This window comes from Corvus kubaryi, unplaced genomic scaffold (genome assembly GCF_017639235.1).
Source record: "Corvus kubaryi isolate FWS band 111438036 unplaced genomic scaffold, C.kubaryi_AGA036_p1.0 137, whole genome shotgun sequence".
NCBI classification, from domain to species: domain Eukaryota; kingdom Metazoa; phylum Chordata; class Aves; order Passeriformes; family Corvidae; genus Corvus; species Corvus kubaryi.
The window spans coordinates 10523223-10551120 of record NW_024580671.1 but is presented as its reverse complement, the minus strand read 5'-3'; the positions used below and the strand labels follow the sequence as shown (position 1 = coordinate 10551120).

The 27898-nt window shown below is 43.4% G+C and overlaps 1 protein-coding gene across 3 annotated transcripts in view; it reads left to right on the top strand.

Annotated features, from left to right (window-relative positions):
- The window catches only part of RASSF3 (Ras association domain family member 3), an 81519-nt gene that overhangs the window by 6945 nt on the left and 46676 nt on the right, over positions 1-27898 (top strand). The window contains exon 1 of one of the 3 annotated variants that reach the window (XM_042017854.1): positions 14409-14582. The exons of 1 other annotated variant lie outside the window; for it this stretch is intronic. In XM_042017854.1, the coding sequence (XP_041873788.1) occupies positions 14424-14582 (159 nt within the window). In that variant the 5' untranslated portion in view covers positions 14409-14423. Of the gene's footprint in view, positions 1-14408; positions 14583-14963; positions 15194-27898 lie in introns of those variants that run through there. One more of the 3 variants, XM_042017855.1, reaches the window with a different exon arrangement.

Here is a 27898-nt window from a genome sequence, read left to right as displayed (position 1 = left end):
AGAGAAAAATGGAAAAATTACCTCCCCTTTACATTTGAGAAGACAACTTTAATCATGGGATCCCAAGAGATATTCAGACATATATGTTACAATTAGTCTTGTGAACCCATGGAAAGCTGCACATGCCCGTTTCAGGTATTTTGCCTGCTGATGTGTTGCAGTAAGATGGATAACTGGATATGATTACTTGATTTGCTGAAGTAATATCCTATGCTTCTCCATCTCTTTCTCTGCTGATGCTTGCAAGTGTGTATTGTAGTCATGGTAAATCCCCTTTTAAGGCTTTGTCTTTTCTGACAGAGTGTCTGTTTACAGGAAGGTAAATGCCATCATCGATTATTTTGCTTTACAGTCCTAGGTGAGAACAAAGCAGTGATGATGGTTACCATGGGGCAGCAGGATGAGGTCAGTACCATGCATCCTGCCTGGGCCTAACCTCACCTAGTTGACTTCAGGATAAAAATTATGTTGTCTTAATTTCACTAGGCTTTTCTATCACAATTTCTTATCAGAAAATTATGCAACAGTGTTCTCTGGGGAAGGAAGACCAGTGTATCACAAGGCTGAACACTACTTTTATATTTCTCAGTACTACTGAACTTTTCTTTAGAGGGACATTGCTCAGTCCACACTCCACTCTGTTTTCCATTTGCATTGTTCTCTTCCCTCGACCTTCCTTTTGCCATCCTGAGTAATATTTTCCTTTACAGTAACCTTGAAGAGACATTTCCTTATCTGCATATATGACTAATCAGTAAGGCCTTACGATTATTATAAAGCAGTTTGTTGGAGGTGGGAATTGGAGCATGAAAGGGACCAAGGAAGCCAGATTTGCAGTTCTTGCTCTACTAATGTCTGATTAGATATGGCCTTCAGCAAGTCAATTCGGCCTCAGTTTTCAGATGTGTTGATTTAATTTTTAGTCTTTTGCCTCCAGCTTTCTTTTCTTCGTTGTTTTGGGGGGAGAGAGTTGCCCCTGGCGTGCAAACCTGCTATTTAGTTTTACCTCAAAATATGTCTCAGTCTGGGCAATCAGAAGTAGAATCTGGTTTTGGAAATCGTGATGCTGTGAGTAGTGTTCCTTACCTGTCATCATAATGAGGATGAGCTCTTTCTTGCAAAATGTTATGGGTGGATGAATGCACTAGGTGGGACAGAGTTATGTTCTGAGAACTTGATTGTTTCTTCTTTATGCTTTACCTGTAGCTTCTATGACTATCCCTGAATTTGTTAAAGAATCCATCATTTGGGGAAGGAAAGCAAGGCTGATTTCTTAAAACTGAGGATTACAGATGAAGGTAAATTCAGAGTTAACTCAGTATGAGGGAGTGGGAGGAGTAAAATCTCTGGCACTTGCATTTGTGAACTATGATTTTACTGAGTTCTTTATATTATTTTCCCCACAATTAGGAGATATAGCTAGAGAGAGGAACAATTTATGGGAGTGAATGTATACAAGAAAAAAGTGTTTTGAAAATACCTAGGATCCATATTTTCTGTTGTCATTTGGCAGCTGCTGTCGGTCTGAGAAGTGTCCTTAATGCTACTCTTTGGGGGTAGGTCAGGAGTCCTCTCCTTTGGCTGAACCATTTTTCTGAGATCCCATGCTCCCATCTCCAAGCAGGAACCTTCCAAGCTCAGCTGGGCTGCACACTTCCCACAACTTCCCCTGCCTCAACCCACACCTCAGGCTGCTGGGCTTCACCCTTTTGCTGCCAGGTCCTTCTACCCAGTGCAGGAGCAGCCTGTCAGATATGTACATCCCCCACGGTGGGACCAGAGAAAGGAGAGACCTCCACTGCCAGGGAAAGAGGGAGACAGAAAAGGGACAAGAGGGGCTGACATGAGCCATCTGGATTTTTTATTTTTGATTCCCTCTGTGTCCCATCAAGCTGTCTGGACCTCCCAGAGCAGCCCTACTCTTGGGGATTCTTGAGAATCACAGCATTAGGTTAGAGAGAGAAAAGGGTGATGTAGGGTCTAGCAGAGTCAGTAAAAGCAGAGTTTTTTGCAGATCTGTCTGCAACAGATCCAGTTCCACTAACAGTTTGTAAACATCCATTTTCTTTTTTCTTTAAGGTAGCCTCAGCTTGCAGTTTTGAGCCTTCTTTGGACTGAGATTGCCTGATGGGGAGTCGGCACAACATGTCCCTGAGCCATGGGGCCTCTGATGTGAGGGAAGTATGTGTGCCTCCATCCCACCCACCCTCAGGCTATCTGAATTTTAAGATGAGTTGGCCATGGTCCAGCGGCTGGCAGCATTTCATAGACAAGTCCTCTAGACTGTGCTAATGCGCTGTGCATAAGAGCAGTCTTATTTTGCACTCTTCTCCACACTTTCGTTTCTTATAAGTCACCTGTGGGTTTTGGCTTCAGTTAAGAAGAAAAAAAAATTGGGCAGTTCTGCTGTAGTCAGATTTGGCAGTCTCACTGGTTACTTCCAGTAATTATCTCCATGTCACAGTATGCTCTTGGTGCCAGTTTTAGGAAAACCTTCCACCTTTTTGATGTCCGGGTAAGGAAATGGATTCTTTCAGAAATTGCTTTTGTCCGAGAACAACCCCTTCTTTACAAATGCTCTCACTGTGATCTTTCACAAAAGGCTGCATTCAAAATTTGAAATATGCTGATATGCAAATAATTTCAATAGCTGACCTGCAGAATTTGTTGGCAGGGCTGCTAAAGGCAGTTTGCTCTGACTCCAGCTGCCTGCTTAATTTTGGCAGCTGTACACTTTCTGGCCCAGATGCCTGCAGTCTCTTGTCCAAGTTAGGAGCTAGACAAATTCTAGTCACTGTCCTGTAAGTGCACCTCAGCTTATCATCTGCATGAAGAATTAGACCTAAAGCTTGGGCTGCCTTTTGCCTCCCAAAGTTACTCTAAATTGACCCATTAAAGCTGGATCACTGATGTACAGTGGTGGATGTGGCTGCTGGAGCCTCGCCGAGGAGGGGGCCATTGTCGCCTTGCCTTGTAAGGGTATCTGCACGGCCGCAGAGCGGTGGCAAGCGCTGCCAGCCATCCTGAGCAATTGCAGGAGGCCTTTGAAAGCAGCCAAGCACACAGGGGCAGGTCCTCTGGAAGAGCAGATGCTGAAGCAGATGTTAAGGCCACATTGAGGACCACGGAGTGCGGCGTGGCAGGGTTGTGGCAGGAGGTTGCTTCCAGGACACAGATGTGAAATTCTTAGGTATGGCTTGCAGTGTTGGTGTGCCTCTGTTTCAAATCCTCACACCTCTGCCACAAAAATAATTTTAAAGTTTTGCAGAATTTTGGTAAGTTAATTTAAAAACAGGTCTTTGAAACAAACGGTTTTTAGAAAAGCTTTCAGACCCAAACAGAACGAAGGTAGGTACCCTAATGCATACAACAAGGAGCATGAGCTTTTTAGCATTGGTCTGGTGCTATCATAAGTGATGTTTCTGACATATTTTGAGGTCTGCAAGTAAGACTGCAAGTTCACTTACCACTTACTGACCTTGAGGTCCAACCCATCTTTCAATTATCCTGTGACTCTGCTAATTTGGTCACATGTCAGAGGAGGGGAGAAGCACCCACAGTGTTAAGTTACCTGCACATATGGACATACATCTGTACATCTGTTGAGCCACATGAATATGACCTCTCTTTGTCAATGCTTTGCTGCTGTTGGTCTCCAGGTCTGGCACTCCGGACACTGAGTGCAGGTGGGAATATGTGGTGCTGCCCTGTGATTATGTGGGGGTCTGCCACTGCTCCTGTGGGACGAGAGGTTGATGGTGAATGATGGAGACAGCATATGACTGATGAGAATAAACACTGACCAGCAGAACTCAAGGACAAGGTGTGAGGAACAAAGATCATCCCTTTTAAAACAAAAGTAATGCACTGTTCATGCCAGATGCAGTTTTTTCACAGTTGGCATTGGTGGGATTGCCTTTGTAATGGCAGCTACCCAGATCTGGGATCCAGTTGATAAATGGCACAAAAGGAAGTGCTTGTTGCTCATGCAGTCTGGCGGTTTGTGCCCCAGAGTACTTTGTGTTCCTGTCCTACATGGAGCTTTCCAAGCTCTGACCAGTGACATCTTATCTTGGTATTGCTACAGTAGCCCCCGCTGCCCCAGTGCCCAGCTTGTTTTCCTCTTGGGAAGCTCCATTTTGCCTGGAGGGATGGCTCAGCTGACGAGGCAGCTGTTCTACTGTGGCAGATTTCAGCCTGGTGCTATTAAGAAAAAAGAATTTAAAAAAAAATTGGTTCCAGTTTATCCTAACCATCTAAGCCCTAAATTGAGGCGGTTCAGCAGCTGCCTCACAAAGAGCTGAGCTGCCTGTGCAGAAGGACCAGGAACTTCTCAGAGAGACGCAGCTCAGAGTGATAGTTAAGGGCAGGAGTAACTACTTGTGCCATACTTCAGTCTCTAGGTGCACAGGTTGCATGGCACGTCTCGACATAGCAAAGGAAACAAGTTGTGGGAGATGTCTTTGTGAGCCTGTAACAAAAGCATTTCTATGTCAGTGACAGAAAAGAGAACATGATGAAACATGTTGCTCAAATGTTGTAGGAAAAAAGCTATATTTAGCTGCTCTAAAAATTGCTAAACATCAGACATGAGGGAAATGTCTGTGGCAACCTACGCTCCTCCAGTTTCACCTGTTGCAGTGTTTCTTAAGTCTAGAAATATCTATGAAATAAGTAACATAGCAGTTAAAACTTTCCCAGAAGAGGTGTAAACAAACTAAACTCACTTGCCCAAACAGCTATTGCTGAACTATGAGTTGACCTTGAGCTGTGTCGATTCACTGTAATGCAAACCATCTGCACACTGAAACAATTAAAGCCTTCACATCTCCTAGGAGTTTCCTTCCTCCGATTATAACTTATGTGCTGTGGTAGAAGCACAGAGGTAAACAGCTAGTTAGTGTGGCCCCTGTGTCTCTGTGTCTGTGTAATTTTATGGTGCAGCACATACAAAACCATTTTCATTTGAACTGGCAGCCAGCTTTCAAGTAGAAAATATAGCATATGCTTGGTACCAAATGCTGGAGTCATAGCTTGTAAGACAGCCTGAGTTAGACACATCTGCTTTGCTCCTCTGCTTCCCTTCCCCCAGCTTCTTCTTTGGCTGTACCAAGTTTTCACGAAGTGGAGGTCATGCTGGAGAGGCAGCGCTTAAATACAGACTGCTCCTGTATAAGGCCCCTCTGCATGTGCTAAACTGAAACCTTCCGTAGGAGCAGTACCTAAGTGCACTGAGTCTGGGCTGTGTCTGAAGTGAAAGCCTTGGATAGCAATTACACATGATTTTGTAAAAATTGTATTTAATTTACAGCTACTTTGGTTTCCAGAAGCTCAGGGTTTACACTCTTTAAAGCCATAAAAAATCAATCTACAGGCATGGCATTAGAGTTTGGATGTTGCCGTGGTGGGAAAATACCAGAGATGTTGTTCTGTAGGATTGCTGTACAATTTGCTGTGTCTCACAACTGGCAAAGTTTCATATTAAAATCTCTGCACTATAAAACCTCTTTTTAACACATTCTTCCACCATTTATGTCCATCCAGATGACAACAGCACTAAAACCTCAGATCCTCCCTCTTCAGATCACAGGAAAGAGTAATCATGCAAGCTCAGTAAAATAAGAAAATAAATTTATTTTGTAGGAATAGGGGTTTTTTCTGTAAAAAAGTTTTAAACACTCATTTTTAGAAAACAATCCTAACATTCTAGAAAATGAAAACGTAAGCAATGTAAACATAAGACTGTAAAATTAAAATAATTAAATATTTTGCTTTTAAAGTTAAGTCTGAAAAATAATGAGTAGATGCAGCACAGTTTCTGAGCCAGCCATACTTATTTGTCTCTGTGGCCAAAGGCTTCCATCCTAGGGAGTGACCTCTGGCCTCTGGCCAGGTACCATAAAGCAACTCGGGTCCACATTTCTCAGAGCTGGCTGTGTCCTACATGCCTGCATGTGTGGACTCAGGATATGGCATGCATATTTTATCAGTTCAAAATGCCTGGAAAGTGTGGGGGTGGGGGGCTGAGTGGGTGACACTGGCTGGGATAGTGTAAGAGGATGGTAAAGTGCAGAAAAAGACTGGGGGACTCCACACTAGACCCTGGGGCTGAGCTGGGAAGCAGAACTGTTTGGCAGTGTTGGCTCAAGTCCTATAAATTCTAGGTCATGTGCACATTATGTGTAAAAGACTACCTATAACAAATAGACAAAAGTATATAAATTGCTAGATTTACAGTTTCCTCTGTGACCTCAGTACTGACCCATGTCTGACTTCTGCTGCAGGCCAGAGAAGTAATGAGGGTCTTGGTCATGCCCTGCATGCAGGCTTTGCAGGAATATGTTAAGCTTGAGGCAGTCAGTCATGAAAGAGGCATTTCCCACCTTTCAAGTAAATGCCTCTGAGACCCAAATATATCTCCTTTGTATTTATTTTTTATAACATTATGGGGGTTTTGTTAATGAAATAGATAAAAATAAGTAATGTCAACTTCCCTGCATCAGCCCAGGGCTCAGGCTCTGACCTCCTCACCCATTGCAGGGACCAGACGTGGCAGCCTGTGAGGGGCATAAATGGCTTCTTTCCCTTGGGCTGGGAATGGTGCTCCTACTGCATTTAAGTGCATATGTTGGGTTTTTTCCCCTCTGGTTACCTCTTTTTTCTCCCCAAAGTGCTGTCACTACATCTGACTGATAAAATACAGGGAGAGGAGAGCAAGAGCCCTACTGAACCAGGACGCCTCTGGCAAGGCTGCAGCCCCATGTGATCTGCAGCTCTGCTGGACTTCTCATTGATGTAAAGCATCCACTTCCTCCCTTTCTCTTCCCTCCATATGTTAAATCTCCTAAACTGAGGATTTGCGATGCTGTGTACACGTCATTCCACAATTTTGAAAGAAAAAGCACCATGTTTTCCTTTTGTTTTCTCTTTTCTAGTTCTCCAGTATCTTCTCAGCCCTGATACATATGCTTTCTTTAGCTGCCTTTCCACATAGATTACTTTTTTCATAATTTTAATTTCTAATTTTTCAGTATTTTTTTTTCTCTAAATCTTCCTTCAAAATGAGAAACATACATCTCAGTTTTCCTAAACATGTGCTCTTTTTCCACCCAGAAACCTCTACAGACATTTGTTTTGGAATTTTATGGAATTCTGGTGAGGAAAAGTTTATTTCTCTTCTAAAATACTATCTTTTAAATTTGGGTTTTACTTTGCTGATTTGCCTATTTCTCACTTCTGACTTTTTCCACTTCCTGCACTCCTGTCTCTTCTTCAAGCTCTCTTACTTCTTTCTCCCACTGCAGCAGTGCTCTCTCAGTGAGGGAGGAAGAGCATGATAGCAGGGATGGGAATCAGAAAGGTCTTGGGCCAGTGAATGGGACACAGACGAAATATGAAAGGAGTTAGTGAGATTTATCTAAGAGAAAGCTTGATTCATGGCAAAATATTCAAAGGTGGTCACATCCTACTGAGAATGTGAAATGTTCCGTAGCCCTGCAGAAGTACGGGGGCCAAACCCCAATTACCTTGCGCTAGCAGCTGGCAGCTCCTCCCGCTCTGCTGGGCTTGCAGGCTGGGGAGGGAGCGGGCGGGCAGAGCAGGCAAGCAGGGCTGCCCTGCTGTAGCCCCCAGCATTTCAGCGGGCTGGGCTGGCTCCACAGGCACAGGGCACTGCACTTCAAGGCGATTTTTTTCAGGTTTTTCCAGCTAAGGGTGGACTGGATGGATTAGGCAGGCGTTTCAGCAAACAAGTTGTCAGATCTGTTGTCCTATCAAACAGCACTGTTTTTCTGGGATGGTTGTCTTCACAGACTGTTGAGATGATTTACTAGGAAGTCCTAAACTTGTGTGGGCAGCTTCTAGGGGGTTTCTATGATCTATAGCAGTCAGACTTATTAAACAGAGCAAAATGTCATCTCATACACATTATGACAAGACAATTTCAAGTTCTTTGTCTAGGAAATGACAATTGGGATGTGATTCCCAGACCAGAAGGCCCCTTCCCCCACCGATTCACCAGCTGAGGACAGATGCTGGGAATCAGATTGCAGCTACAGCACAGTAGGGCTCACATTTTCATGGTATCCACAAAGCATGCTGAGCTGCCACAGTTGTGGTTTCTATACTTAAAACAGAAGGTCCTAGTTAATTTTTCTGCCCTGAGTATTTTTATACACTGTTAGCAATTAGGAACTGAATTAAAGTAGGAGAATGTCTGTTTTCTGTACATTTTGTTATTGAGTATTTCCTTAAGATTATATTCTCTCATGTATTAGTTCTACTGCTTGCCCTGGCAAGGCATGGGTGCTTCCAGAGAATTGGATGAGAGCACTCCCAGGCCTCTGAAGCTTCCCTTATGCCAACCTTTGCTTATACTTATGTCTGACTATCCACATCAACGGGACTGTGTGAGTAAGGATGTTTATTCACCTCTTTATTGAATTGGGGTTTCTGGGCTACATCTGGGTCCTGACAGACTTTATCTGACATTGTTGGGACTGGCTACAGCATAAGCTAAAAAGGCCATTGCTGCAGGGAATGGGTTGCCAGATGAAACATGGCTCTCACCTTTGAATTCTTACTACTACTGACATATCCCTGATCCAACCTTTGAAATGAGAGTGAAGGGCAGGGCAAGAGTCACTTCTCATTTGCACAGCTCTCTGGAGCCCTCTGATTAAACATATGACAACCATATGAAATAGTTTTTCATGATTTGTATTGTAAAATCTACTTTTTTGGATCTGTGACAAGAAAGTACCTGTTTAATAATGCAGTCTATAATCAACAGGAGAGGAAGAAAGGAAAATTGCTAACAAGCCTCTCTGTTTTGGAGAGCACTTCTGCCTAACTGGGATGCAAAAAAGTGAAAGAAAAATGCATACCGATACAGCAAAGGACTGCTTTATCAGCTTTATCAAAATCCTTTCAAAGGCAATGGGAGTCTTTCAGTTGGTCCCAGTGGGTTTTGGGGCCGGGCAGGATGTGGGAAGGTGAGTGCTGATACCACCTGATGAGGCCAGACTCCATGTCAGTGTCTTCAAACTGCAGAAATACTCCCTTGGTGAAGGTTGTACTTGTAGTCTTATCCTGGCCAACCTTGAGTCATCTGTCTAAGCTGAATTGATGACATCTGTTTGAGATAAAGGGTATAGAATACTCTGGAAAGCTGTCCAACTCTAACACAAGGATGATGGTAATTCCAAAACTGCCAGAAAGGTACAATTTTATCTTTACGGCTTTAGGTAGCAACCGAGATAAAGAATCCTCCAAACTATGTGCATGTTTGAAATTATGAGTAGCTGTATTGATTGCAGTCACACAGTGCATTTAGGTAGGTGGCCACATGTTTGCAGCATCACAAGAAAGGAGACAAGCACAGTCTTCTTGTTCCATCCACTTTCTCTCTCCCTTCACAGTAGTGTAGGTCTGACTGCTCTGAGCACAACCCTTGGGATGGGAAGGGTGAACTTACTCTGATTTCTGTTATCTTCTGACCAGTCCAAGTATGGTAGATGAAGAACAGAGATCTGGTGAGTGACAGTGTGCCAACATGTAAGAAAGCGATGACATGGGTTATTTTAAATTTCCATCTATCCCTTCCTTTTTGAGGATTTTGGATGAAAAGTTGCCCCAAAGGGGCTTAAGGGTTGGGCAGAATCAAGAATTTTAAGAGCCAGAAAAGGATTACCGACAGTACTGTCTAAGGTTGTGACTGCCGTAACAAGTACCTGTCCCCATGGCATTTCTTCACCAGGAGATGGGGAGAGGCTGTTTACCTGGCTCCTGTTTGTTTTCTGTCTGCACTCATGAGCCTGTGTGGCTGGAATGACCTTGTTTGAATTAACAAGTTGCCGGGGTATGAATCAAAGGATAATTGTCATTGCTGCCAGTGGTACTAAACAGACCTGAGCTATTAATTCAAGACAAATGGGAGAAATGAGTAAACAGAAAGTTTACTGGTGTAAGGAAACTACAGGCCTGAGTAGATATTCTGTGTTGGTTGTATTTCAACTTTATTGCTTTGCTTTGATCATTTGAAATTACTGCTGTTTTCAGCTGGAATGTAAAAAAAATGAAACCCTCATGATTAATTATTTATTTAAAGGGACAGTCTGTTACAAACTGTCTCTTTTCCTCTGCAACTTGTTTTTAGGACAAGTTTTTGTTATATGGACATAATTTAAATAACTAACATAATGGAATAATTATACTTCCCTGTTAAATGTGTTACAAAGAAGCCAAATCAAATGTGCTATTTGGTAGGAACCCCTTTGGATTTCAATCCTAAGCATATCTTAAAATTTAGTATTAGATTAGTCCCATAGGGACTAATCATCAATAAGACTGTTTCCACAGTCAGGGACAGGGTTTGCAAAGACCTATGAAAGCAGAAAATGAGAGGGGGAGAGAGAGACTCATAGCACTCCATAAATGACCAAAAAGGTTCCTGAAACAGCCAGGGGCAAGGGACTTCTGGAAAATTCATAGCAGTTAGAATTAAATACTGCTAGGGCTGTTAATGAGACTCTTCCTGCAAAGCACTGGTGAAACTGGAGGGATGCTAAAGCAGATTTAGAGGGCGTAAGGAAGTTTAGTCCCTGTGACCCTTTCCTTCCCACAGCCCGTGTCCTGCTTCCCTTCACTGCTCCCACCCCACGGGAGGCTGCTGCCCGCAGCTGCAGGGCCATCACAGGTCCTGCTTGCCAGAGCATGTAAGCATCCTCGCAGGATTTCACCCAGGGGAGACTGAAGTCAGAGGAAGTAGAAAAGGAGGAATTCTTCTCTTGAGATCTCCACATTACTTTTTAAATTATAATAGAAATGCAATCTTAAATGCTACAGGACCCTCCAACCCATGCCCTACCTTGCTTTTTTCCTTTCCTGCTCCTTTGACCCAATGCCTTTTGATGTAGTCTGTCACAAGTCTGGAGAGAAGACCAAGGCTTGCGTGCAGAAGTGAGCATCTTGGTCCCGAGCCTCAAAGCAGGATTATTGGCCATGCAAATGTTTTGCGGCTTTCCCATTTCAATGAGTCCTCCCAGTTTCTCTGTCAGAGGGCTGAGGGGATGTTTTAGAAACATGTAAACATCATGCAGTTGGTAATGGAGTTAATGTAAACTCTATAGGATGTTTTATCAGTTGTCCCTTTGTTTAGTCTGGGAAGCAGAAGAATGAGAGGAAGAAAAAGAGTCCTCAAATACCGAAAAGGTTTCTCTAAAAAACCAGCAATTAACTGTTCTACCTCTGTTTCTTTTGTTAAGAAACAAATGGGCAAGGTTAAGGATTTAAAATGCGATGCTAGTAAAAACTTTCTAACTCAATAAATAACTTAAACACTGGAAGGGATGGCCTATAGTGGAGGTGCTACAGCACCATTTCAGGTTTTAAGAATGATTTAGCTAAAGGACTGTTAGGGATGGCATAAAGCACTTGGTTCTTCTTCAGAGCAGGAGATGAATTGTCTGAACTAATAATCTGTGTAGTCCTGTTCAACCATACTTTCCTGTGGTATTGTGATCACTTCAATAAAGTGATATTTTAATACAAATAAAGCAATGAAACTGAAGGACCTTGTGAAACAATCTATCTCTATGCAATTTGATGTCCGGTTCTAAGGGTTATTTCAGTTATGGTAGTTCAAAGTCCTAATTCTTGCCCGATGCATAAAACTATTCACACCTGTTTTGGCATTTAGGAAGTCAGCTTTCACTTCTCTGGAAGCTATGCTTGATATTTCATTTCTCTCAGCTGACTCTCCAAAACCACAAATTGATTTAAAACTGAATTTTGTCCTAGAAAGGAACAGTCATTTAAATTGTTGTTTTTCCTCCTACACAACAAATGACTGTATGTCACACAGGTTATCTTTGTCTGTGATTGCTTTTTATTCTTATTTTATTCATGAGATTCTTCCTTTGAAACAGAGGGCCTATTACTATTTTACGTTGTGTTACTTGGGCCACCACTTTTAGCTAGCTACAGTTTAAAAATCCTAATTAATTCTATCTATGTAATCAAACTTTAATTGAAAAAAAAGTTCATTCTCCTTTTCTTCATGGGTGCATTTGTAGCACTACTTGCTACTTGAACTTAATGATTCATGTAGAAAAAAAGCATCTCCCTCCTCTCTTCTTGCTGTGTGATCCTATGATAACCGATTGACAGTTGATTTAATTTCTCATCGGATTGAATTATTTCTCAGAAGGACTTATTGAAAGCCTCATAATGCTCCGTGTTTCAGATCTCACTCCTGTGCCATATTCCTTGGCTTTTAAGTTAATTTTTTTTTACCTAATCATTCTTCCATAATTCTTCTTAAGAACAAATATGCTTTCAGAAAACTTATTACTACCTTTATCTTTCTTGAGACATGGCTGGTTTTTTTCATTCTGCAGTGCTGTTTGGTTTTTTTTCGGTTGACTATTTAAGAGGCCTGTCAGAATGAACCAAAAGTAGTGCGAGTGTTGTAGCATAGAGGTTTCAGTGCAGCACCTAACAAAGAGCCTTGGATGAATCTTACCTATGTAAGATTAAAAAGTCAGTTTGAGAACGTGGAAGAGTACTTGTCAGGGGACAAGTGAAATCCACAGGAGTACCTTGAAAAATACTTGCTTTTGGGTACATTACTTGCAAGCACCAAACAAAACAAAACTGAAAGGCCTCATATCTGTTTGTACCTTCATGTGAATTGTTTGGTTCAGTGCCACGTCTGAAAAAAAATAAAGTGAAAAATCTCTTGTCAAAATTAGTAGGCTTAAAAACTGAGCTACAGTGGAGGAGTGAACTAATATTGGAAGATCTATCACAGAAAACAGACATGTTTTCTTCATCATTCTTTGTTGCAGAAGGAGAAAATGATACTGTGAATCTTTTGGTGTTACCAATATAAATGGTGCTTTACAGATGAGGTGAATGCCATGCCTTGCTGCCAGGGAATATATAAACTTGAGCCCAGGACTGGCAACTGATCTTGCACAGATGAAGTTGAGCTCTTTTGCAGCAGCTTGTTGTCTCGATGATCCTCTTTGCCAGCTTAATGTTCCACCCATCCACTATCAGGTTTGAGACTGCAGCAAAGCAAACAAGCTATACACACAGTGCCTCTGGTTGCTGGGGAGTCCATCAAGTGTGCCAGCAAATAATATATAAAAATGCTTTCGTAGTTTTAAAACACAAATGCCGTTTTTAATCACAACCGAGCCACTTAAAATCCTTCACCTTAATTGTGATAATGGACAGGGATGTTTTTTCCAAAAGTTTTGTAAACTGGAGTTACTGGGTCTTGGACAGGTTCAGAGGCATGCCCAGCAGATCTCTGGTGTGACTTCCTTTTGGCATGGGTCTGGCCTCAGTGTGCCAGGTAACACAAAGCTTGTTTGTCTACAGCAAGCATTTTAGAATGTTTTAGTTGCATTCAAGTAACTTGGCATTCAACTTAAAGCTATCTTGCATACCACACGGCTTTACAGTGCCGACAAGTAGGCTCAAGATCGGACACATCTGCATCTATGCTGTTAAACTCAATTATTTGTTTTTAAAAGCTATGCAGCCTTCTAATCTGCCAGATGCCAAACTCCATACAAAAATCTGGAAGAATCAGTTGATGGAAAAGTAAGTATTTAACACCTCCCAAACTGACTGACCAGTTCTAGTTCTCAGTGTGAGTTGTTTTGCTGGTTTTGAGGTGGCTTTGTCAATATGTAAGACATACCGGTCCAGGAAGAGCACCTACTGGCAGAAACGGACCCAATCGCCGGCTGGATATGGGGATAGGAACAGCCACGCACAGCAGATGAGGAGTGTGTGAAGGACCAGCGAGATGGGGATCAGGAAGAGGGAAAGGAGATGTTAGCTAATGGTGTCCCAGATACATCTGTGTCTGAGTACTGAGACCACAGGAACTGATGTGTAAATGCGCAGCTTCAAATATGTTTAATCTAAGGCTGTGCTGTTGCTGAAAGGTATCGCCTTTCTGATGCCCATGTCTCGGGGGTTTGCTCCGGCAGCAAGTGACTCACTTCCCCCCATGGGACCACCGCCGTGGTACAGGGGACAGCAAGAGCGCCGGGCTAAGGGCGTGGAGGAAAGGCAAGTCTGCTTTTATGGGCAGCTGCATAGCTTTAGGAAGCCGTACCTTAAACCCAGTATCCTGTCGGTGACAGTGATCAGCCTTAGATAAATTAAGGGAAGGCATGAGACTCAGAGGCAGGTAATTACGGAGTGACCTGACCTTCAGGCATTGTCCGTAATTTCCCCCAGTAGTGATGAATCTGATGTTTGCCCTATATCTTATCAGGAATTTTGTGCTTTAAATGTTTTCCAGTTGCAGATCTGAATGTTCCTGCTATCTGCACACAGATCTAATCCCTGGTGAGTCTCCTCGCTAGTGCAAGCCTCCCTCCTCGCTACATCCTGGGGCGATGAATTCCATTGACTTAATAGTCCGTGGGCTGGTGATGGTGCGCGGAGCGGCCCCGGCCGGGCACCGCCACAGCTGCGGAACTGGAGGCTGTGACTGCTCAGTGCCGTGCGGCTGCCCCCGGTCGCGAAGCCGGAATTCACGGATTGCTGAAAGAACTGTAAGGGAAAAGCTCTCCCCATTATTTTGCCGTCGGTCATTTTTTTAATGACTGTTCTTACAGTGCACAGAAGACTGAAATCGGGTAATTATTAGGGAAAAGGTTGGGAACTTCTTACTACAGAAGGCCGCCCTTAGCTGCCTCGTTGCTGGTAATGAGCATGGGGGTGCGGAGGCGCCGGCAGGAGCCCGGGACGGGGTCAGGGACTCGTCCGGCCCCGGGCCGGCAAGGAGCCGCCCCCGCCCCTCACCTGCTGCCCGGGCGGGCGGGGGCGGCGCTGCCGGGGAACTCGCGCGGCAGGAAGGGAGCGGAGCGAGGGCGGGAGCGGGGCCGCCAGAGCCGCGGCTCCTCCTCCTCCTCCTCCTGCGCCCCGGACCCCGCGGGCTGGGCGAGGAGCGGCAGCGGCGGGGCCCCATGCGGCGGCCGGGACGGCGCTCTCCGCCGCCCGGCCCCAGCACCACCAGCAGCCCCCGCCGCCGCCGATGACCTGGACCAGCAGCATGAGCAGCGGGTACAGCAGCCTGGAGGAGGAAGAGTCCGAGGAGTTCTTCTTCACCGCGCGCACCTCCTTCTTCAGGAGGCCGCCAGGCAAGAGCCGCGCCGCCCCACAAGTAAGTGCCGTGCGCCGGGCAAGAGGGGCGGCTGCGCCCCGCGGGGCAGCTGCTGCCGGGCCGGGCCGGGCCGGGCCGGCTCCCTCCGGCTCGGCCTCCACGTGTCCGCCGCCCCCTCCCCCACAGGGAAGGACCCGCGGAGCCGCCCGGGCGCCGGGACAGAGCGGGGAGGAGGCGGCCGGCAAGGGCTTCCCTCGGCAGGCTTCCAGCGGGGCTCCTGCGCGGCCGGGGGTCACTGGAGGGGCCCCCGCCGGCGTGCCCCGCTCGGCAGCCGGGCTGAGGGACCCCCATTGCCCGGTGGGCAGGGGACGTGACCAGAAATCGCTTATTTGTGCGGAGAGTAACCGCGCTGTTCGCCCCGCTGTAGCCTCTGCGGGGCACGGCGGGGTCTGCCTCCTCGCTCTTTCGGAGCTCGTTCCGAGGTGAATGACAGCCTCTTCAGCTGGTTTGTTGGCAGGGAAAGGCCCTCTGAAGTGTTTAAGTGGCTTGGTTTAAGCATTCAGGCTCATGCAAGTGGAGCTTTGAAGTGAAGAATTGATTAAAACCAAAGCAAAAACCCCGAACCAACCCCTTGTGTGGGCAGCATTGAAATTTCAATGGAGGACCTGTCCGACGCAGAGCAGTTATTAAACCATATAGGGTAAACGTCACACTTCTTTAGCCAGCCAGTCTATCCCCCCTCATTCCTCTCTTCCCAATGCACAGGATCTCATTGTAGAGAAGGCTGGCTATGAGCTAGTGAGCCTGTTTTGTTTATGCTAGTTCTTCACCTGCTCCCACCAGCATCAGTGCCTTCTTTCTGTTCAGTGTCTGTTTCTTTCTACAAACTCTTCGTGGTTTTCCCCACTGGATTTCAGTGTTAGTATTACTGCTGCCATGGGGACCTGCTTATAAACTTGCTTTTCAAAGCTTGGATACCTCAGCTGCCCTCTGGTCCACCTGTGGCACTTGTCAAAAAACGTCGTTCATTACCCACAGCCATTCCTGTAGGCTGTGTTCTGCAGAAAGCAAATCTTGGTTTCTTTTTCTCTGAGGTTATGTTCCATTTGTGATTTGCTTAAAACTGAAACCCTCTAGCTGCCCCTTAGGAAACTCCTGCTCCCGTTTGAGGAAGTGCAAGAGCTCTCTTGAGCTTTAACTTCCTCTGCAAAGTTTGGCAGGGAGCCTGGGCACACCCTCTGTCTACACCTGAGCTTGGGCACTTGGAGCAAATAGGCTGGGACTGGCTATGTATCAGGTTGTGGCTGCTTCTCCAGGATACTTGTCTTGACACCTCTCCTCAGTGGTTGGTTTTGTCTCATCCATTTTGAGTTTCAGCCTCCCACTAACCTCAGGTATTCACTGGAAGCTGCCGAGTGCTGTGGAGTGTCCTTGAACTTCACCTGCTAACCTATTTGGCCAGCACTGGCTGCCACCTGGCCCTTACGGAGGAGGATTCTGGTGTGACAGTACTGTGTGAATAGATGTCTGCTGTCATAGAACTGCTGTCTGCCTCTGTGTAGCTGCTGTATCGTGACATGTAAGAAGGCCTGTGTCTTGATTCAGATCCTGAAAACATACAGGTCTTTCCAGTGCTGTTGTATGAGTTGTGTTGCTAAATGTTAGCTGTATAAGTGGTAAACTGTGCAAATGTGTAAATTTTTGTGTGTGGTGTTAACATTTCCAAGCAAGGGGGACTGGAAAAAAAACCACAAAAAACCCCATAACTAAAATTTGATGTTCTGCTCTAGTAATGTTTCCCAAAAGAATACTGCAGTGAGGTGTTGCAGGGTGCATATTTAAGTAAGTATTTACTAGGCTGGAACAAATTAATCTGTATTGCTGACTCTGCAGCATCAGAAATACTCAGCTAATGTTTCTAGTCATAAAGTTATAACCAGTTGCTCTCAACTGCAGATTTATAGGCAAAAGAAAAAAAAATCTCCAAACAATGCTGAATGTAGATTTCAACAGTCATGTGGCCAGTAAGAGTGAGTTTCCCCTTCCAGCAATAACAGTCATAATAAGCCTCTTTGTAGGGATGAGGATGCTACTTTTGGTTTGTATTTGAGGTTTAGTCAAAAAATGCATACTATGTCCCCTTGAGCAAAGAGAAAAGAGGGGAGCTGATAGTTATTGTTTCTGTGTCTTTCTCAACTACACAAATATTAAGTTTTGCAGTGTGGGTTTCTCTTCTTGTAGAAGACTTTAAATGCTGGCAGTTACGTTTATCCTTCTGTCTTAGCTCCCTCTGCCCCCTTTCTTGCAGGGAAGAAATGGTTTAGAGCATTTGGCTTGCAGCTGTGCCTGCGGAAAAACTCTCTACAAGTGTTTAGTCTTGTTTTGTATGGATTTCCAAAGAAAAGAAAGAAAAAAGGAAATTCACTAGTTTAAGTAGTGAATTTTTGTCTTCATTTAATTGGGCAAGGGTGGGCTTAAATACATCAAATGCTGCAACTGAGACAGGATTAATGAATTGACAGCAATTCTGGTGTAAAAAATTTGCGATAGTACCTTCGGTCTTTGCCTAGGATGCCTGATCTCTAGTGTGGTTAAAGATTTAGACAACTTTTCCTCTCTCTGTACCACTTCTAAAAAAAATTGCAGCATAAAAACATTGCAGCATATAATAGATGGTATGGTGTTTTGGGGATGAGCAGTAGCCCCAAAGTTATTTCTTAAGCAAGAAATACTTCAATCTGAGGGCAGTGTGAATAAAAATGCAGGTTGCTTTATGCTGTGTTATTGCTCCTGAAAGTTTAGCTTTAAGGTTTCTTATCATCTGTGTCTCTTTTAAAATTTAAGTGTCAGAAACTAGATTAAGCTCGGTGTGGCCCTGCTTTATGTTTGCAATGAGTCATTTAATAAATGAAAAAGGCAGAACTGTAAATATTTTTGTCCTGCCAGTGTGACTACTCATGTGAGGTAAAGTTATCCATGTACATAGGCTTTTGCAAGATCAGACCGGTGCTTCTGTATGATCAAGCCTTTGGAATTCATCCATTCCCTGTAGAAAAAGTACTAAAATAAGATGTTTGGCAAACTTTTGAAAGCTGACCCCTTTCTCTCCCTATTTCCTCCCACCCACCCCCATCCTTCAGGAAAATTGAAAACAGTCATGCCTGCTGCTGCAAGCCCCACCATATGCTGGAGGGATGTGCATCTTCCTGTGTATGTTTTCTGTGCTTTCCTTCCCCACACCAGTTCCCTGAATTATCTCACATTGAGCAGGGTCGATGTAAATCCTTGCAATACTTTTCCTTTCTCAGGGGTCTCGATGGACAGTGGCCTTTCAAGCACACTCAATCCCAACTCAATCACATCACTTAATTCACAAAATACCCACATTTACTAAGTGCTCCTGATCTTACTAATGTGAAGCCTAGCTACTGTACTCCAAGACTCCAATGGGTGAATCAAAACCTTTTTTTCTCCAACAAAAGGAAAAAAAAAAACAAAACAGTGTGGCCTTTCAAGCATTGTATATGGTTAGTTCCAAGCCATGCTGAGCTCAAGTCTTATATCAGGATGACTGCAAAAACCTGAGGACATCCCTGTACTTGATTCTGCTTGCTCTATGTTTGAGGGCCCCTTCCACTGTAACTGTAAGGGTTAGAAACATGAGAAGAGGCTGTGGTCAGGATCTCTCTCTGCCCTTACGTGTGTAGGATCTGTGAGAGAGGACACCACTGTGCTTTGGGAAACCTTGCTTTGGAAGCTGGCAGTGCTATGGAGGTCACGGATCCCAGCTGCTAGAAGAGGGCCTGTCCTACAGGCCCTTGTACAGCATCTGAGTCGTGAATAGTTTGCACACAAAATGTGAGAGAGTTCTGGTTGATGTCCCATACAAAATGGCTTGGATATAAGAAGTTTGACGCTTGGATGCTGCTCTGTGCTTTGGAAAAAAACCCAAAATGCTGCTGTGTGCTCTGTTTTTCTACCATTTCATACAGGGCTCTGTAAAAGTGTTTGCAAGAAAAATGCAATCTCTTCTGTTGGCAGTTTCCAAAAATGCATGTGTTCCTTCTGCACCCAAGTATGTCCTCATTGCCTCACTGTCAACACTGGTCCTTCCCTGTCTGAGGTCTGATTTCTCCCTCTCTCTTCCCCTTACTGGTCTTGGTCTTCACAACTTGCAGACCTGCTAAGTTCCTTCCCCTGTACCCTCACCCAGTGCCCCCTGCCATGACATTGGCTTTGTGGCTGTATTTCCTGCATGTCAGTGGGATTTGCAGGTGTGGTAATGGTGGTGGGAAAGGAAATTCATAAAAAAGCTGGAAATGAAAAGCAGATAGATAAGAGCAGAGGAGATGTAAAGGGGAAAGGCAAAAGGCAGAGGGTGACAGTGTCATCCCGAACTAGTCCTGACAAAGTAACCAGCAATCTCTCATTTCACTGTTGGAGGAGGAGGTTTGACCTGAAAGGTGTAGCAGTTTGTTTTGTTTTGTTTTTCTTTTTTTTAATGGGTGAGCTGGTGGAAGTGGGAGGAAGTAGGACAAACTTCTGGGCACAGATGCCTTTTTTTACATTTCTTCCGTATGAATTTGCCCAGTAGGTTGAGGCATGTGATTGAGAGGACGAGAGACCATAAAAAAAGCGTTTAACTTTGGAAGAAAACAGTTTCTAGCAGTAAAATGCAATTTGTAGCTGCTCAAGCCTGGTTAGGATGTCTTTGTGTTACCAGTGTCTGTTATTAATGTTTCACGTTGTTTAGCCATTACGACTCTTCCTGGGTTTCCTTTCTGTAACATTCCCTAGGGAAAATGGCTCTCCTGACTACCAGAAAAAATGAGGTTTCTAATTATAGGCTTGCTTTGGAGCCAAAAAGTTTAGGTTTGTGTTTGACATGTAGTCGTGAAACTTATTTAAAAAAAGGCAACTAAAAATACCCAGTAATGTTTTGTTCTTTTTTTTCTAATCCATTTGGCAGTCAGTGAATATTATGGGATAAACATTGTTGCAACTGAAATACTTGAAAGTTAAGAACTGAAGGAATGAGCAGGGTAGAGATTGTGTCTATTTTAAGGCCCACATCATTGTGACAGTAAACTAGTGGTCCTTATTTTGTGTTTTTGTCTCACTCTTGTCTTGGAGCACTTGATGCAGCATGTGTGCATCAGTAACTTGGAGGGGTTTGATGGCCATTTTGTGGTGAACTCTTAAGTCCCCTGCTGGTGTCTGACAGCCTCTGGAGGTGAGATGAGATTTATGCCCTGTGCAGAGGATGCTGATTGCTGTACACTGGTTCATCGTCCCAGTTGGTTCTTGGAGTCATTGGTTTAAATTTTGAGGGCTTAACTATATGAAATGGTAACTACTAGCATAGACAAAAATTTAAGAAGCAGGTTTAGAAGAGATGGGTTAATGTACTGTCCTAAGCAGAGTTCAAGTCACTAAAACATGTAATGAGTGCTGTTACATTCAGTGATTTAAGTGTCATGAGTGCAGCACCAGCAGCAGGTAATATTCAGACTAGATGAGTAACTCTTAACATTTCCACTGTTTTCTTTAGTTTATTGTATTAATACTATATTAAGTGCATCTCAGGCAGTTACTTCTCTATAAACCTGGGGAGCACAAACAATGTGTTATTATCTTTGTTATTGACATTTATTTAAAAATCACCGGAGAAACACTGGGTTTTTTTTTTTTTCCTTTTGTTGGAGAAAAAAAGGTTTTGATTCACCCATTGGAGTCTTGGAGTACAGTAGCTAGGCTTCACATTAGTAAGATCAGGAGCACTTAGTAAATGTGGGTATTTTGTGAATTAAGTGATGTGATTGAGTTGGGATAATCATGTAGGTTTAAGTGCAAAGCAGAAGGGCAGAGCTGTGGAGTTTTGCTGAAGTCAGAAAGTACTGGGCATCTATAGCTTTATGGTCCAAAATGTTTAGACTTAGGTTGCTTTAGACACATGTGAATAGACATGCAGACACAAGGAGTCTTCTTTTTACTGAAGAGTCTGGTGAATTTAGGGAAGTGCTCTGCAACACAGCAGAACTGAAGAGTGTCTAAACACGCTAAAGAGATTAAAAGAAAACCCAATAAAAAGTTACTTAAAGAAGGAGAAAATCTTCTTGTGATCTGTTACCTCAACTGTAGATCACTGTATAAGAATAGTATCAGAATGACCATTTTGGAAGAGGGTCTTGCTGATTAACATTTAGCTACTGCAAGAGCAAAATGATGAAGAAAAACTAAAGTAGAAACTGATGCTACAGTTTGTCTCTTCTGTAAAACGTCAGTGGCACCAGTGCTGCATTAACAGTTGCAAGCACTACTGGCTCATGGGTCGGACACAAGGGGTGGAAGTGAATGGGGTAACATCAGGCTGGCATCCAGTCACTCATGGAATTCTGCAGGGCTCCATCCTCCGCCCAGAGCTCGTCCACATCTTCATTAATGAGTTGGATGCAGGACTGGAAGGAATACAGAATGAATTTGCTGATGACACTAAATTGGGAGGAGCTGTTGACTCCCTCAGAGGCAGAGAGACACTGACAAATTAGAGAGATGGGCTATCACCAACCATATTAAAGAAGTTTAATGAGGGCAAGTGACGGATTCGGCACCTGGGATGGGGCAACCCTGGATTAACAGACAGACTGGGGAATGAGAGGCTGGAGAGCAGCACTGCAGAAAGGGACCTGGGTGTGCTAGTCAGGGGAAAGTTGAATGTGAGTCAGCAGTGCCCTGGCAGCCAGGAGGGCCACCTGTGTCCTGGGGTGCATCAGGCACAGCATCACCAGCCAGGCAAGGGAGGGAATTGTCCCACTCTGCTCTGCCCTGGAGTGGCCTCACCTTGAGTGCTGGGGTTAGTTTTGGGCAATGTAAGGAATGGTCACAATGCAAGGAGGATACTAAGCTATTGGAGAGTGTCCAAAGGGGGGGCAACAAAGATGGTGAATGGCCTTGAGGGGAAGGTATATGAGGAGTGCCCAAGCTCACTTGGTCTCTTCAACCTGGAGAACAGGAGACTGAGGGGAGAGCTCATTGCTATCTGCATTTTCCTCGTGAGGGGAAGGGGGGGGGGGCAGACAGTGATCTCTTCACACTTGTAACCAGTGAGTGATAGAACTCGAAGGAATGGCCTGAAAGTGTGTCAGGGGGAGGTTCATCTTACATATCAGTAAAAGGCTCTTCACCCAGAGGGTGGTTGGACACTGGAACAGGCTCCCCAGGGAAGTGGTCATAGCTCCAGCCTGACAGAGTTCAAGAAACGTTTGGACAATGCTCTCAGGCACATGGCGTGATTCTCGGGTTGTCCTGTGTAGGGTCAAGAATTGGACTTTGGTGATCCCTGTGGGTCCATTTCAACTCAGGATGTTCTGTGATTCTAAATAAACTGATTAACAGAGAATTTCAGGTGAAGTGCTGGATATGTAATACAGCATTTGCCTGTGAGAATATACTAGCGAGTCAAGGCAAGCAGCGTAAGCTTCATGAAGCAAGACATGAGAGTGACAGGTCTCTTGTCCAGCTCTCCTCATGGATAGACAGGTAAAACTTGGGGGGCTTCTGCAGGCAGCACATGGAGCCAAGCTATTCAGTATATCCCGCACTTCATTCTTAGGTAGAAATAGGGCTGTTATGGATGCATGCTCACATTTTAAAAAAATAATTACATATTATCTATATATAGATACAAAATATTTAGATTTATATGTATAAATCTAACATGCACACATATGGATTTGTACCTTTCGAGACCAATACTCAGGAAAGGTCTTAAAACCCACAGATGTTAGAGGTGTGCCCCAATGGGACTGAAGCTAGCCCAGCATGCTGTCATCTCCCCCCAGTTTCAGTGCAGCACACCTGCCTACAGTGTTGTCAGGCTTTTGTATGGGTTTGGGTTCCTGTAACAAAGCCCGCACGTTTCTGTGCACAGGTATGAATTCATTTGGAGTGAGTAATTGCTGCTTTCCTTTTGGCATGCTTGCTTTTCTGTGAGGTTGATGAAATACTGCAGACAGTTTTGAGGAGAGTGCTTCCTATGCAGACATGTATTTGGCTATGCTAAGTAGCCACATGTGATTTATGTAGCAATTAAGAATGCTTTCTGGTTACTCATCTGTGTGTGTGTTGGAGAGGAATTTGTGTTCCTGTATGCAGAGGAATCTATGCTGTGCTGAAAATAATAGTAAAAGCAGAAGTGGTTCATCTGCCTCAGAGGATGCGTCAAACGTTGATGTTGGGTATGTAGTACTTGGTGTGCCGGTTGTCAACTTCTCTGTCTCACTCTTTACCCACTAAGTAATTGTGGAAAATGCTGTTTGCAAGTGTGTTTCTTTTAGAAATTATATAAAATAATGTACTGGGGGCAAATTACAAAGGCAGTCGTCTCTAATCTTTTACAGATATCCCTGTTGTCCATAATTAGGACCGCTTGTATTGTGATCTGTCTCCTTACTGATCCAAGGTGTGGTCAAGTGCATGGATGCACAGTCTAACCATGCTATACTCTTCCTCATAGTGCACAGTCCTTGTATCTTGTGTTTGCAGTACACAATCAATACAGTCTCTCTAAACCCTGGTTTTTAATAATAAAAACTGAATATCAAGTACTGCTCTGGCTGATGATGATTGTTTGCCAAATACTTAAGTGCTTAATTTTATTTCTGCTGAAGCAGGAATCCCATGATTTGACTTGTCCCCCTTGAAGTAAAGTTTGTAATAGAATAAATTTTTTAATACTTCACAAGTAGCTTAACACCTTTATTGATGGCTAATAACCTCTGTTGTAGACTACTTCCTCTCGGTGACTTCTTATGTACAGTTGTGCTGGTCACACTAGCCTGTAAACTTGGAAGAGTTTAGTTCAGAGGTTTCATTTAGAGCATTACTTTTCTCTTAGTGGGTTCCTCTCTTCTGAAGAATTGGTCTCCTCAAGATCAAAGACCGCTTGTCTTGCTGTTCAGTCCACCAGCAGCTTGATTTAGTGTGTTCACTTAGATACATAAGCTGAGATCATGGAAGTCTTTTTGTTCAGAGCTGCTCATTTAATTGTAAAATATTTTCATAGTTCATCTGAGAAGCATCTGGTAAAGCCATATAAACTCCAGCAACTGCACTAGGGATTTCAGCATGACCCATTGTGATCGCGTGTACAGAAACTAGCATACTCTTTGGCACTACCTGAAAGATTAAGAATTTTGGTGGTTGTGTTGCATTGCATAATGGGAGAATTGGCCTGCATTGTTTATCTTCATGTTTGAAATGAGTAGGTTCAAGGTTCAGTATTACTGAGATTAGCATAGCAGTCAGTACAAATTTTCACAATAGATGTAATTTGAACTACTATATTAGAATTTTTTATTATGTTATTGATGTGTGGAAAGGTTATGTAGTATAGGCATAGACAGGTGTCTTACGTTACCCTTTATGATAAAATGTGTAAAAAAACCCTCCAACCCTGGTTTTTTGCATCTTTGATTAGCTTGTAAGTAGTAGAAAAATCGATGTGGCAAGTGACCTAGGCTGTGCCTGAAGTGAGCAGAGGTATGTGCTGTAGCCAGCTGCAGGAACTGGTCCCCCAGCTTTCCGGACTGGTGACTTAAAGAATGGTCAGCCCCTTTTTTGTTACCATGCATGTGTGTTTAACTTGGAAAAGCAATGGAAAGAGGGTTTTTGCAGAAGCATTTCTGGATGCGTCAGGATAAACAGTCTACTGTTGAACCTAAGTGTTGAAGACCAAGGAACAGAAATATGAGCAGGAGGAAAGTTCTTTTAAATCCTGTCAAACATACAGGCTCCCCATCTCCATCACCAGGAGTACCTTGATCCAGAAATGAGACCCATGTGATGACTGTGATATAGCCAGGGGTAAATGCTGCAATAAGGGGGCGCTCCTGAAAACTGGTAAAATAAATCCCTAACTGTATGTGTGGCATGGACCTGGCAGCTGAAAGCTAGAAGTAGGTATAACTTTTATATTTGATAGTTAAGGAGTGAAGGAGGAGGAGAAGGAAGGAATCTTTGTGTATAAGACTTGCTCCATCTCTTGCAGGATGATAATATGAGCACTTATCAACTGCTGAGAGCAAATTGGAGTAAATTATCCTGCATGCATGTAAGGCATGGTAAAAGTAATTTGAGATGGGGAGTTGATTTGTGACTGTTGTCTTTTAGGAGCTGTGAAGGAAAGAAGGAAGATGAAGTATTTTATCTGTCCTGCTGTAAGTGCAGGCTGAAAAATTGCCTGTTCAGATTTCTGCACATAGGAGAGATGTCTTATGTCCTGTGGAAAAATCTACAGCTTAATCAAAAGTTCATGCTTGAGGCAGTTGCTCCATTAGGTACCCACGTACAAGTGCTGGCAGCGTAAGAACAGCAGAGTCAGGGGAACATTAGTTGTGCAGGCAACCTGATGCAAGCAGTAACCAGACTCCATATAATCTGCACGAGAGAAATCTGCTTTATTAAGGGGAACTTGATCTTTCATTACAGAAATCTTCTTCTGGTCACGATACTTGCAGCTTTCATGGAGCCTAACTTAGCACAGTGTTACTTTTCTAATGCAGTGTCTACATAAATTTGTTACTCTAAAGCCTGATTTTCTGTATTTAGAAATGTATCCAGATCTTTTGAGTTAATTTTGATGTAAAAATCTAATATTAAGGAGAGTTTGCAGTTTTTGCATGAGTTAGCAGGTCAGCTTAAGATGAACTGGGAATATTTAACTTGATATTAAGGGGTGCTTTAGTTGTTGAATTAAGGGAATGCCTTTTTCCCTTTCCAATAATATGTGATATGGGGTGATGACTAATGACAGGAGTCTGAGTCAACTCTTTCTGTAATGAAAATCATTTAGCTGCTTTAGACAGCCCAGTAGGTGGATCTCAGTAGCTACATAAATGGATTCACAGTAGCTAGTTAAGACAGTCTATGGAGTGGGGCTGTTGTAGAGTTCAAAGACTGGAATATCTTTTGTTGTATTTGGTAATATAATTTAGTAATTTCCTTGGGGAAGTGACTCTTAAAATACTGAATTGTTTCAGTTACCTTTTGATTCACTGTAGTGGTAAGAGACTACTGCATATGCATATGGATGTCAGTCTGGACATCAGTCAGATAAACCTCTGAATCAGATCCTCACATTATTTTAAATTTCATTTTTCTATTCTCATTGAATATAAAGTCAAATTAATTTATATGATGAGTTGCCTTTCTTAGTTTTTTTTCCTTTGGGCTCTATGACTATGTAAAAAATTATTCCTGAAAAACTTCCTACCACCTCCTGTCCCCACCCTCCTTATTTTTTCTTCAAGGTCCTAGCCAAGCAAGAACTTGTTTTATTCTTTGGGTACAAATTACTTTCTCCTTTAAGTCTGAGACTGACTCACTGTTGTGGTTTATAACAAGTATAACAAGAATTGCTGATAAATCTAAGTACCTTCTCTAAATATTCACTATAATCAGCTGTACAGTATTGCTTTGGGGTCTGATTTGGGCTTCATGGGAACAAGTTTGTTTTCACAGAAATTGAAAAATGGTATTAGTGTTCAGCTGACCATGTGATCTACTACTGTGAACTTTTGTTGGTCCCTTGCTTGCCTAGGAGATATTTTTACTGCTTTAAAAATAGTATAATGTTAGCAAAATAATATTCAGCTTAACTAAAACCACCATGTTTTAATTAAAGTATGTTAAAGAAAATATCTTCTATAAGACTTTTAATTCTGTACTGTTAATTACAACTTTTTTCTTGAATGAATATTCAGTAGACTATGTTGTCAAAGAGTAGAATAATTGGGAGAATGTTCTTATTGCTAACTCAAACCTGTGAGCAACAGGACTTCATGAAGTAGATTAAACTGTGGGTTTCTGGCTTTTTGTTGCTCTGGTCAGATTTCTTGCTCTGTAAAATAAAGCAGACAGTTCCTGTGCTTAGTACAGTGAGATTTTTATATTCAGGATTAGGCTGGGTGCCAATTAGCCAGCCACTGTCTACCCTTCACAGTGTAGACAGTTCCTACATCTTAGACCTGATCACAGCCTATGTAACATTATCCTAAATAAATGCCAAGTATTAAGGCAAGGTGGAGAACCAGTGATGCTTTGTAAATCAAAGTGGCTCTGTTGCCAGCAGGGCATATTCCATCAGGGTTTCTCTTTTGGTTTGTTAAACCATAGGGCACTTGTAATTGCCTTGATACTGTGGTGGAAGGTTTGTTATAAAATACAGAAATAATTCCTGATACACACCTTTCTCGAGTTCTGAATAAGAATGGAACTGTCTCTAAAACAGCAACTCCAAAGAAGCGTCCAGCTATCAGAAGATCAAGTAAGTTGGCTTGAAACATGGCAGGTTGTGTAATGCAAATTTGTTTGACTTCTTTATGATCACCAAATCACAGTGAGGTTCCTGGGAGTTTAATTCCATGTTTTGTCACCAGAAAGCCACTTTGTGCTCACCTGTACCTGAGATGAACTTGTGAATTGTGTTTTCAGGCAGCAAAGTTATTGGCTGCACCCCCTTGTTTTGGCTCACTCCTGTTGGGTGTCCTTGGTTTTCCAGTTGTTGTTACCCTGTCCCTGCGATGGCAGCAGTGGGCATGGGAGCTTTTTGGAGGAGTCTTACACCTGCTGAGCTGAATCCTACAGACAAATCAATTTTCTTCTGTTACTATGCTCCTCTGGAAGGGGTCATCCCACTTGCAAGCAAGGAGAGCTTCAGGTACTCCTACAGCGGAAATCTGTGCTTTGATGGTCGTAGCAGTTGGT